Source organism: Parasteatoda tepidariorum, chromosome 4 (genome assembly GCF_982258835.1).
Source record: "Parasteatoda tepidariorum strain Cologne lab strain chromosome 4, Ptep-v5.0, whole genome shotgun sequence".
NCBI classification, from domain to species: Eukaryota; Metazoa; Arthropoda; class Arachnida; order Araneae; family Theridiidae; genus Parasteatoda; species Parasteatoda tepidariorum.
This window is the reverse complement of record NC_141758.1, coordinates 37,890,948-37,904,752: the sequence shown is the minus strand read 5'-3', so window position 1 is coordinate 37,904,752 and position 13,805 is coordinate 37,890,948. Positions and strand designations below refer to the sequence as shown.

At 31.9% G+C, this 13,805-nt stretch overlaps 1 protein-coding gene across 1 annotated transcript in view; it reads right to left on the bottom strand.

Annotated features, from left to right (window-relative positions):
• Positions 1 to 9,195: 9,195 nt before the first annotated feature.
• Positions 9,196 to 13,805, bottom strand: part of LOC107448293 (no mechanoreceptor potential C) — a 128,711-nt gene continuing 124,101 nt past the window's right edge. The window contains exon 29 of the mRNA XM_071182179.1: positions 9,196 to 9,459. Within this exon, the coding sequence (XP_071038280.1) occupies positions 9,329 to 9,459 (131 nt within the window). The 3' untranslated portion in view covers positions 9,196 to 9,328. The remainder of the gene's footprint in view (positions 9,460 to 13,805) is intronic.

The following is a 13,805-nucleotide window of genomic DNA, read 5'->3' as shown; positions in this document are numbered from 1 at the left end:
TGAGGATGATCCAAAGACATGCCATCACAATTTTGATCCTCTGCAGAGGGGATGGCACCCCCGCTTTGGTAGCCCTACGACCTGCACGCGAAGTCGAGCACTTTACGGCAGAACAGTTTAACGAGGACAAATACCGCACACCCTTGGTCCCTACGCAGGCTGATTCAAGTGGTCACCCACCCGCACACTGACCGTAGGCAGTGATGCTTGACTTCGGTGATCTGCTAGGAACCGTGTCTTACCGATCAGTCCACTGCGGGACTAGTACACGTAGGAAGGGCAGGGACTAATATAGGGGATAAGGATGTTTCACTTTTTTCGGGGGTTATTGAAAAGCTACATGCTTTTGACAGACCGGTTTTAAGCACAAAAAGTGGCGCTCCCATCCTTATGTATATTATTTTCTGACATCCCCGTCGTACCTAAGTATTGCGCGTAATTAGTGTTGATCATTAAAAAAGCAATTTAATTTAAATTGTAAATTTTTTTCATTTATGAAAACCAGTATATTATTTTGCATATTGCTTAAAGATGTCTACACGTCACTCGTAATTTATTTGTTTGTTTATTGAAGTTTTGAAACCAGAAATCATTCAAATTAAGGGCAATTATATAAGTTTCGGTTTTGTTTAGTTTCGGTTTTCAGAGCTTGGGTTAACTAAAACCGAAGGAAGGATATTTGCTTATTCAACCATAGTTACTAGTTTGAAGCGTCTGGTTCGATTATAACTGAAGTATAGATGCTTATATTAGCATTTTTTTCATATTTAAATATATGATTTAACAGAACAAGTTCAAAACTAAAGCCCTTTGAATTTTGTTAGTTTACTATTATTGTTTTAAAATCGGTATAATAAAAAATGCCTTATATGACAAATTTTTTTAAAAATATATAAGTAAATATAAAAAATATAATGCACCCGTAAATTTGTTACATTTTCCTATGATAATTAAAAATAAAAATCTTTTTCATCTAAATAATTATTCGTAGTATTTATTATGAAATCGATTGTATAGAGCATCTATCAATTTCCCATCCTTATAAATGCCTTTGCACGAATAATTATTTGAATTATTATAATCTCTCTCTCTCTCTCTCTCTCTCTCTCTCTCTCTCTCTCTCTCTCTCTCTCTCTCTCTATATATATATATATATATATATATATATATATATATATATATATATATATATATATATATATATATATATATATATATATATATATATATATATATATATATATATATATTATTTTTGTAAGAAAGTCATTGTCAATTGATTTTTTGTTTATAGGCAAATGTTGCACCAATATTTGCAACATTTTTTTTTCTACAGAAAGTCGCATACCTTTACAAAACAAATTTTATTTAGAACATTGTGAGAGGTGGAACAACTAAAAACAAGTGAACGTGCTCTCTTTCTCAAAAGGATTTTCTTGAAGAATTGCTAAAGGAAACTCTACAGGCCTTAATTTCCATGAGTGAACCTGCACCTGCAGATCACAAATTATCAGGGCAGGCTACCATCGACTGTGCCTTGACAATAAATGCTACATACTCAACAGTTTGCAAGGTAATTTTGTTGCCAGAGTATTAGATAGATTTAAAAATTCTTTTTAAGAAAAAATGAGTGAATTTTATTTTTTATTTTTCTATAAGCAAGCGGGAAAAAAGCCTTCAGAAGGGGACGCCAGAATGGGATAAGTCTAGATTTATAAAATAAATTGCGGTCCTTAGTAAGGGGACGCCAGAATGGGATAAGTCTAGACTTATAAAATAAATTGCGGTCCCTTTCCCCCCGAAAAGGACAGCAATTTATTTTGTAAATCTAGACTTATCCCATTCTGGCGTCCCCTTACTCAGCGTCTAACGCAGCAGCCTACTAGGTTCGCACCTCTGACTGAACCTGCATGCAAGATCAAATTGTTGGAATCTTTATCTGAAGAAATCAAAATCAATGATGAAGTCAAGCAGGGTGATTTTTTATCCTGCCTTTTTTCAAACGATTCTTTATAGAAAATTATAAGAGATGCAGGATGTAACATCAGAGGCAACATATCTTCGTAACCAATACAAATTCTAGCCTATGCAGACGATATTCACATAATTTCAAGATTTCTCTCATTGTAAAAGGCTTTCCTTTCTTTAGAACGTGCTGTTAATTGTAAGGGACTAATTATAAGCAGCGAAAAGACCAAATAGATGCATGAACTAATTAATCGAATTTCCCACGAATTTGATCTAGAAATTGGTTCTCACGAATTTCAGGTTGTTTACAGTTTTACTCTTCTTGGTACCATAGTTACAGCTGACAATAGCATCGTCAAGAAGATTCGGAGTCGTTTAATATATGCAAATGAAGCTTTTTATGGACTAAAACGATTTTTTAAATCTTCACTGGGATCAAGAAATCAAATTTTTATTATATAAAACATTAATTAGACCGATACTTGCCTATGGCTCAAAAACCTGGAACCTGACCAAAGCTGGAGAAAGTAAAATAGCCATTTTTGAGAGAAGAGGTTTGCGAGCCATTCCTGGTGGGATAGAAATCAGCAATGTTTGACGAAGACGATACCCTCTTTTTTTTCGACGAAATTGTGAAATGCGGAACTCACTTCCGAATACCGTGTTCAGTTTAATTTTAAAACTGTATTTCTCTCAGTTTTAAACTGCTACATATATATTCTTCTTTTCAAAATAATGCTATCTATAAGTATAGTTTTTTACAACAGAAATTCAGCCAATTACTGTGAATATTCATTTTTATAATTCTTTTTATTTATTGGAATTCTGCCAAATCGCCCTTAAAAATCATAAAAACGAATAATGTGCCCTAATACTAGGACACTAGAGGCGATAAGGTCAATTTAGATAACTAGGAGGATCTGCTACCCGATTCTCGTCCTAGATTCGTAATCAAATTTGTTTTTTTTTTCTTAAAATTTATTACTTTTTTTTAAAAAAAATTTGTTTTAATAATAATAATTTTATGCAAAAGCATTTTGTTAGTATGGTAAACATGTAGCAAAATGAAAGAATACTTGGATTTGAAAAATACTCAACGGAAAAAAAAAATGTCTGAAAAAAAAACTTAATGAAAAAGTTTAAAAGAAATACTTCACGAAGGAAGCACTTAAATTAAAATCACTTTCGAACACACCCGGAATTTCGAAAAAAAAAGAAAGAAAAAAAAAAGAAAGAAACTCGCCTTACGTTTTTTAATGAAAAGGACTCTCGCAGCATTTTAAACTACGTGGTTACTCTTCAGCGACAGTTGATCGAACAACATATTTTTTTCTCTCCCTGTTTCACAGTTGATAATTCCCAAACTAATAATTGAATATAATAGTTTTGATTTTTTTTGATTTTTCTGAAAAGAGAAAGTTAGAAAAAAAAATTTGCAGAAAAAATACTTCGGAATAAATTGCGAAAAAAGTATTTTTTTTTAAAAAAAAGTTTCTTGCGTTAAGCTCATAAACAACTATGGCCCTTTCAGCATGCAGTATTTATTTTCTGTAGTTGTATTTCTGCGGCCCGTAGAGTGGCTCTCGTGGTGTTTTTTTTACAAGTTAACTGTTATCGTAACGGATATCTGGTAATCGTAAATTAAGGAAAAATCAATAAAGTAGTAACAACTTGCCCATAAATAAGCCAATCCTAATGAAATTTGAATATGTTGTGAAATAAGTGTTGCTAAGTAATACTGCAATATGTCAGTTTGTGGCGATGCAATCGATATACGCCATCTGCAAAGAGTATAATATTTTATGTTGGAGATCAAACCTGCGAACTTCGCAGTGCTTCTGAAATCTTTGATAGCCAATTTTTAACAATGACCTTCAGGCATCATCACTCCGAAGAACTATGATGGAGATATATTGGGAGTTGGGAGCCTAGAGGTAAGATGGATAAGTGTGGTTTACAGACTTTAAACCAGTTCGTCATCCCGGTTAGTCAATCACCAGTTCCTCATTCAGGAGGTACTGCCAAGAACGCTACAACTCGAAGGAATAGAGTCAGCTTAGATTTCTAATTGGTGCAAGCACCCAGTGATTGGTGTCTACAGTGCATGGACACGAATGTGGTTTATTGGCAAGGCGATTAGTCATTTGCGTACCTCTCTCGTCACGCAATTGAGGAAGGGAACGCTTCAGGTGAGCAACTGACGGCTGATCAATGGAGGGCTGTTCTCTATACACATGAATTCAGGTTTGGCCTCCATAGCGATAGTATAGATGTTATTTGATTTGGAGTGAACCCGATATCATTAATCAAACTTCTGTGAAGGAGATGTATGTATGTTCAAGGGGGCAGTGCCTTTGATAGGGGTGGTATCTCTGTGGGTGGACCTCCAGGTCTTTCCGCGCACAACCGTGAAGGCTCACGTGCATAGAGATGAAGTTTATTCCACCATCCTTGACAGAGCAATAAGTGATGATTTTGTGCACGGGACGAGATCGCGCGATAACGCTTATGCCGCACAGGCCTCACATTGTGGATGATTATCTTCAACAGCAAACAGTTAAGCGTATGGAGTGACTAACTTGATTCTAATTCAGTATGTTTGGCAAGCTTTAAAAAGACATGTAGCTGCTCAAGGAGAACTTCGTGCAATGCTACTGGAGGGCACTTAGAAATGCGTAATTTAGTATTGTTCATCATTCTACAGTACAGTGTAATTAATGGGGAGCCGAAAAGGATTGAGTAATAATTAAGAACCAACATTCAGAGCTACATTGACGAAGGCAGCAAGGTCAATGTGAGGCGGTGGATTTGGGTAAGGAAACAAATGTTCACAAAAGCAATCATAAAATAGGACGCATAAAAACTTATGTATAAATGTTACGAATGCATCAAGAAATAATATATTCAGATGTTAAAATGAAAGATGATCATTAGCTGAGTATAATTAGGATTATAAAACACTTATCAAATTTCAAGTTAGTCTTTTTTATGAAGCATAAGGACAATTAATAAAAAATATCCCTATCATACAGTTGCATACTCCTTGAAAATATGCGAAAGAACCTTCGAATTTTCGTGATACTCATTTTTACAATAATTCTACCATAGTCAACGGCCAAATTAGGAAATAGGCTTTTTAATTTTTGTGTAAAATTATTACTTCAAACACGATATTCAAATCTTAATTTTTCAAGAAGTATTGGGTATAAGTTTGTGCCCATACCTTGAAACCCATGCCTTAATTAAACGAATTAAAAAAATTAAATACATTTAGCAAACCCTTCCTCTTATTTTATAAAAAAAATTATGATTAAGTGAGTGAAAATAATTTACTCTTTCTCTCCTTCTTTGAAGTATTTATCATAAATTCAGATTTATTAATTCGGCTTAAAGTGGATAGTTCTTTTTTAATAACAAGCACGGGAATACCGCTTATCTATTAACTATCTTTTTTCATTATTCTTTCCTAACTTATTTGATAATGAATAAACATATTTGCTTGAGAAATTGTAACAAAAAAGTCGATTTAGTACAAGAGCATGGAAAATAAGTATATTTTATTTTTGTGAGATGGTAATTACATCATTTATTCACCGGGAAAAAGTGGGAAAAAATCTTCAATACAAATTATAATTCGTTTAATTTATGTAAAAAAAAAAAAAAAAAAAAAAAGAATTGGCACATACGATATCAAAATGAGAATTGAACGGTAAAGAATGAAGACTGAAATTTTAACTCCTCCCCTCTTTCACCCTTTGACGCAGATGGGATACCGGTGTCCCTTATATATATATCTATCTATATATATATATATATATATATATATATATATATATATATATATATATATATATATATATATATATATATATATATATATATATATATATATATATATATATATATATATATATATATATATATATATATCTATATATATATATATATATATATATATATATATATATATATATATATATATATATATATATATATATATTATATAAGCAATCTAATATCTACTAAAGAAATCTGTTAGATAATTTGAATTATATTTACAATAAAATATAATACATTTGCAAGAAAGAAAATAGTTTGAAAAGAAATGATTTTTCATTCAAAATCAATAATTGATTTTGTAAATTAAAGAAATTTTAATAATGAATAATTATTTCTTTTAGATCTAAGTAATTGCAAGTAAGTGCAAAAAGTGAAAATTCTTGTTTGAAAGTGAGCCGAGTTTGGAAGATTTCACATTTAACGCAGAAAAAGTCACCGGCGTTTCGTGTTGTTTCTCATAACTATAAATTATTAAACTGCTGAAAATAATATTTTTCTCTTGTTTTGATCTAAACAAAATAATGAAGAAGTTTGAAAAATATAAAAGAATGAAGTAGTTTGAAAAATATGTTTAATAAAAATTCTTCGCCTAGGGATTAAGTTGGAAAGAAAACAAAACAAGTAAAATACTAGTACATCCAACCCTCCCCCTCCCCCCTCAATCTTAAAGATAATTCAGAAAAAATATTAATTTTTTTGCTTCATTTTTTAAGAGAAAACATATAGAAAAAAAGGGAAAAGAACTATCGGAATTTTTCTAAGAAAGAATTAAATCAAAGAAATCTTTTAGTGTCTAATATGTGAGAGAAATGACTAAATGCTTCCTGATTAAACAGATTGGTAACCGATTACTTCTCTGACTTATACACCTTTGACGTTATAACTACTCGCATGACAACATCAGCTACTGTTTTAAATCTCATACGTAAAGACACCTAGCCTAGTTTAAATAAAATACTTAGGATTTCATGAGTCCGATATAAAGAAAAGACATAAATAGATTATTGGTCATATCAGCAATCGCTCAAATAGTACAATCAAGAAATCAGTTTGATTAAATAATACCCCTGATTTGAATTCGTTTTTTCATGGTCAGCTATGTAAATTTCTCTATATCTTATAAGATAAGCATAACTAAAGATTTATTCAAACCACAACACATTTACTCCTAAGTAAACGAAATTATAAAACGAAAAATTAAGAATGGATAAAATTGATATTAAAATCGAAAAATGTGAAAATAGTCACGCGAAAGAACAAGATATTTTAACTCCAAAAAGTACTTATAATATTCTAAAAGAGCCGACCAGGTGGCCGAGTGGTTAGCGTGTCTGACTGCGGAGCCATTGGCCGCGGGTTCGAATCCTGCTCAGAGAAGTTTCTTTCTCTCTCTGTGTTCTATGTCCTTTCCTCTTTGTGTGAATGTGACCCGCCCTATAAACGGGTTTGTGGTTGTGTGACGTGGGAGACGCTGCTCCACCGGCGTGGGTCAGCGTCACGGATCAATTTAGTAGTCCGATGTGACGAAGTTAACTGCGCAGTAGATGAGAAATAAGAAAGATGTCATTACGTTCGGGGTACTAAGCTGCGCAGTGGTTGAAAATACGAAGCATGTCATTACGTTTGGACTACTGAAGGATATTTATGGTAACCCGCGCTGAGGCCTTCTCTTTTCTAGCAGGTGTTGAGTGGCTTCGCCACAGGTGCCCACTGGGTAACGAGAAGAGAGTAGCAGTTCTGGCTTTTCTGTGGCCAATGGGACAAACCCCAAGTGCCCGCCATTAAAAAAAAAATATTCAAAAAGATGGCAACGGCCACAGCTGAGAAATGGCAAATTCTCTGTTTTTTTTGTTTTTTTTTTATGCCGCCATTAGATTGCTTAGGTCAAAAATATCACTTCCATTAAAAAAAAAATTTACTACAATTTGTGCGCACGGATTAATATCATTCTCACAATATCTAAACTCAGTTTAACTTTAATCAAAAATTTTGGATTTTTATCGATGAACTAGCTACGTTCATTTTCACATTTAGTGCTGCTATTCTGTTTATTTTGGAATAAAAGTGGTCTGATGGGAATCAAATCTTTATAATATTCTAAAATTAATTTCATATCATTATTTTATTTTCGCAATCGCAATGATCTTTATAGTTCATTTTGTTCGTTTCATTAGTCGTTATTTCTTTTTCACCTCTAGCAGATAAATGTGTGAAATTTAATATTCCCGTTCATTCTGTTCTGTTCTTCTGTTGTGTTCTGAATTTAAATTCCATAATCATCTTTACGTCTTTTACGAATTATATTCACTTTTTCCCCCCTACAGTACAGTCGAATTGCTCTGATTAGAAAATTAAGTTTAGCTTTTTATAATAGTAATTTTAAACTGAATTTTTTACACTATTTGATATAAAATTCCTATAATAGTCATTTTAAAATCAGCATTTTACAATTAAAACGAACAATACATTAAAAAGAAAACCAGGAAAATTCTATACCAAAAATAAAAATCTCATCAAAATCGATTTATAATCGATAAGAGATTTCTGCTTTGAGGTACTGTAAAAGTCTGCTATAACGATGCAATTCACAGTAGCTAATCGAATTATTGTTATAGTGAGCTTTCTGTTATGAGCAAGTACTTATACTTATTGTTAGAAAAGCTGTAGAAAGAAAATAAGAGAGAAAATAAACTCATTTACCTTTTTATTTTATTTTGAACTGCTGTTTTGATTTAAAATACGGATCTACAGACGCTTGCTTTTGCTTTTACACTAAACTGAGAGTTTTCGCAAGAGAAAAAAATCGAAGTGTTAATGACGTCATTGATAACACTGAATACTGATTTCAATAGGGAATTTTCAAGATGGGAAATTAGCAATTATTTTTCTCATTCTCTTACTCTAATTTCGTACGTTTTAAAGTAAAGTATGTTGGTATTGCGGACGTTTTTTAGACAACTGAGTATGATAAGAATCGCTGTAAAATTTCTCTAATAGAGAACTTTATCACTCTCATGTAAAAAAAATTATTCTTAAATTTTTGAGCTATTATATTTCTATTTGGTTGCAGCGTCACCTAGTGGCAAAATTTTTGGATTTTTTTCTGATGGAAATCTCGGTCGCATTACCTACATGGCAAATACGTGGAATTTCATTCCTTACAACAGAACCTGATTTAGGAGTCTCTGAGTGCTGTATCTCACTGAATATTTTCGTTACCTTAATTGATAAATTAACAATGTTTAAGCTTGGCACAGTGAAGACGCTTTCGGCTTTTGTGCTATTAAACTTTAGACTAAATCCAAATCATGTGATTTGGATGAAAACAAACAAAATGTATCAAATATTCTTTAACATTCTCTTTGATCCCATGAAAGAAAGAAGTAATGCCACAAAAGGACTATTTATTTCCTAAAAATAAATATGTATAAAATTCTTTAATTGTACAAATAGAAGTCTCTTTGTAGGGACGGAATAATGTGTGTCCACACTGAGTGGCCAGTCTTAAGAATGGGATTCATCAATCTCCAGGATGCGCCTCTTCTGGAAGTTCCATCTTTATATCCGTGCCGGTCACTTCCAAGTATTTGATCACCACTGAAGGCCAGTCGACCACTTTCGATATAGGGCGACCAGCGGTCAAATTTTGCACTGAAAAATATAAGGGATCTCATAAATTTAAAGCATATGGGTAAATTTTTTAAAATCAAAAATAGTGTTGAAAAAGTGAATCAATCTGAAAAATATTTTTAAACATTTACAGGCATTTTCGGAATAATATTCTTACACTTTAATTGACATTTTTTTATTAATATTTTTTCACTTTCAATGGCATTTTCTGATTAATATTTTAATACTTTAATTCACATGTTCTGATTACTACTTTTCCACGTTAAGTGGCGTTCTTTAAACAATATTTTTACACTTTAAATGGCATTTTTTTTTCACTTCTTAGACTTCTTATTTAAAAGCTAAGTAAGAACTCTTTGTTCTCATATTTATATCTATGTGTGGAAAAAAAACCCAGTTCTTTACCAATTATTTTTGAAGTCAGAAAAAGAAAAGGAAGGAATAAAATCATCAAAATCCAACTTCTACATATGACTAGAATACATATGACTTTAAGCCTAATCCCTAAATAAACTGGTTTTATATTACTTTAATCCCAGCTTTGTGTTTATTGGCCTCAATAATGACTGGAGAGTTTGAGAACGCTTATTTTTCCCAATTAAATAGGAATTTGCAAAAATTTAATGTGCAGATTTTTTCTTTAATTTTTGCAGAGATTTTAAAAATATATGTTAAGGGTGATCACAACAGAAAGCCCTGTATAGTTAAAGGAGGGAAAAAGAAATGAAATACTATGCTTTTAACACTACAAAACGGTTAAACTTAAATAGATAATATACAGAGGCTCGTAGCTCCGGTTCTATAGAAAGAATGAAACTTCAAGCAGTTGTTGTGTAAATCAAGCAGCCAAAGAGTTAGAAAATTTATGCAAGAGGTGGCTCAACAAAAAAGTAAACAGAAAGATAATAGCTCAAAAATTCAACAATAACAGATATTCTAATAATTTACACACCAGTTAGCTTTATCTACTTATACCTCGGTCAAAAATATGCATGTTTGCATACATGCATCATTTTCATATTGCTTAAACAATACGGTGCCATTTATGGGCATAATTTCAAATTATTTTTCTTAACTGATATCTCGCTTGTTGATTTTTCGTAGCATATATTTGGAGTTTCATTCAGATCGTTTTGTAGATCTTGAGCTACGAACACCTGAGTATCTTAACATTGTTTTTCAGATCACTTTTTTACGACGTGTGCAGAAGCACAGAAGGTTTCGTGACTAGTCGTTATTCATCGTAAGTAATAATATTGTGACGTTCTTTGATACCGTTTAACAATAAAAAAACGGTTATTTTATTTAAAAAAATTGATCATTTTTTAAAATTTAAAAAATATCTATATCTGAAATCTGAGTGATAAAAATTAAACTAGTATCGCATAAATACAAGTATTTTTTTTTTAAATATATTATTTGTCACTTGGAAATATTCTGCTAATTCTGCTTTCATGATTAAAATAGAATACGATGAATATAAAAATGAAATATTTTAAATAGTATTCGTTAAATACGTCAGTAAATTAACAAAAGTGTATTGGTGAAATTATGACACCATGTACTGGGAAATTATGAAACAACTTTGTCAACTTATGGCCTCTTCTAGCAAGCATACCGCTCGAGAAAACAGAATAAAATTTTGTATGAAAGTATAATGCGCTTAAGAATAGTTTTATAATCGATTATCTTGCCTACTCGATTATGGTTACAATAACAAAATTTCGAAATTTTTTTTCTTCATGGAAGCGTGATTTTTGCAGTAAAAAATTTAAGGTAAGTTGTAACGGCATTTTTAAAACAGATTGTGACGCCGCTAGGCAGGGATGAAGAGTGCAAGATGACTCGTATAAACTACTGTTCTTCTTTCCTCCATCCTGTTTCCGATGAAGCACATTCAGCTGAAATGACTTACATTCTCGTCGAAAATTTTTAAAATACTATTTTCTTCTTATCTGCTCAGCATCAATATTAAAAATAAAATTTTATCTCCCCTTTTTTTACTATCAGGATTATATTTCCTTGGAAATAAAAGGAAATTTTCCATTTCAAAATTTAGTCACAGTAACTATAGGTGTGATAACTATGTAATCGTTTTTAATAGTTTTCTTCAGCTCACATTTATATACATATTATGTATATAAGTGTTAAGTGTTCGTGATATATTGAGCTATAAAGTAGCGGACTGTAACAAACATAAACATTTATTTTGAAACTTAATAACATAAAATTGACAAGATCATTTTGAGTAACAAGAGATGTTCTCTGTTCTAGAGTTGAATGGCAACTGAATAATAATGTGTTATATGATATGAGCGCCGCCTCGTGGCAATTCTTAACACTCCCCGCCGATTGGATGTTTAAATCCAATCATTATTAATTACAATGCTTATTACATAATAAAATAAAATGAAAAATTGACAATATTCATACAAAACATCAAATATATATAAAAGTAATCTCAATTTCAACTTTACAATTATAATGAAAAATTTAACACAAGAATTAATATATAGGTAAAATACAAATGTTGCGTACTGATCTTTTAAGTATATTGCCTTGTGGCAAACGTATTTTTACAACTCTTACCTTCCCATCACTTCCCTTAAATATTTCCTCAATTCTTCCTGTTAACCATTTAGTTGCTGGCAAATTCTCTTCTTTCACCAACACTAAAGTTCCAATTTTAACATTATCTTTACTGAACTGCCATTTGTGGCGTTCTTGGAGATTACTTAAATAATCTCTCTTCCAAAGTCTCCAAATTTTTTGAGAAATTTTAGAAATCTTTTCCCATTTACTGAGTCTATTTTCATTGATATCTGCAAGTTGGGGTTCTGTAATAGAAGTGATGGGTCTCCCAATAAGAAAATGCCCAGGTGTTAGGGTATCAAAGTTTTCGAAATCAGCTGACAATGGAGTCAATGGCCTGGAGTTTAATACTCCTTCAATTTCTGCTAAAACTGTAATGAATTCTTCCAAAGTAAAATTGGAGTTTCCCGCTATCCGTTTTAGGTGGAATTTAAAAGATTTAACGCCGGCTTCATATAATCCTCCAAAATTTGGTGATCTTGGGGGGTTATAATGCCAATCGATTTTTTCCTCGGCAAAATATTGAGCCAAAGGTTCATCTGGTGAATTAATAATTTTGAAAAGCCGTTTCAGTTCAGCGTCTGCACCCACGAAATTTCGTCCATTGTCAGTGAAAATTTTAGAGGCCTTACCTCTCCTAGAAAAAAATCTTTTCAAGCTAGCTATAAACCCTGTTGATGTTAAGTCACTTACAAAATCTAAATGTATTGATTTAGTACAGAAACATACATAAATTGCAACATATATCTTATTTAAAACACCTTTCCTTTGTCCTTTAAATTTTATATAAAATGGTCCACAAAAATCAATACCTGTTATGGTAAATGGAGGAGAAGGTTCGATTCGTTCTTTAGGTAACTGACCCATTAATTGTTGCTCTAAAACTGGTTTGTTTTTTGTGCACGTAACACAATTGTGTATTACCAACCTGCACAAATTTCTGCCGTTCACAGGCCAATATTTTTGACGTATTAAGTACAACAAAGTTTGTGCTCCGACATGTAAATATTTCAAATGAAAATAATGTACAATCATATAGGTTAAGGGATGTTTTGCTGGAAGGACAATTGGATGTTTAGTATAATCATTAACACTTGAATTTACAATTCGACCTCCAACACGTATAAGACCCTTTTTATCAATAAAACAATTAAGAGAAGACAATTTACTTATACCTTTCACATTCTCACCTTTCATTAAAGCATTCAATTCTTCTAAATATTCACTTTGGGCAAATTTTAAGAGAAAAGTTTCGGATTTGTTCAATTCTTCAGAATCTAAATACCTACCTGCCTTGTTCTTTGGATTTTTACAGTTATAGATAAATCTAAAAATATATGAAACTATACGAACAAGTTTAGAAAAATTATTGGTAATTTTAAGTAGGTAATTATAAAACATAACATTTTGATTAGTTAAAGCAAAACACATATCCTCTTCAACAGAGGAACCTTTTTTTAACTCTGAAAGGTAAGAGTTTTCAGCAATGGAATTAGTGCACTCAAACACTGAAATCTCATCTTTTCTTAAAAACTCGGGACCTGACCACCAGGCCTCATTTTTCAGAAGAACTTCTGCACTAACTCCTCTCGTAAGAATGTCAGCAATGTTAAGTTTACCGGGAACGTGTGACCAAGATTCAGGATTGCTAAGGGCTTGAATCTCTTTCACTCGATTGGAAACAAACTGTTTCCATTTATGATGAGGTCCTTTGATCCAGAACAATGCGATCTGGGAATCTGTCCAAAAATGAACTGTGGGGGATCCTTTTCGTT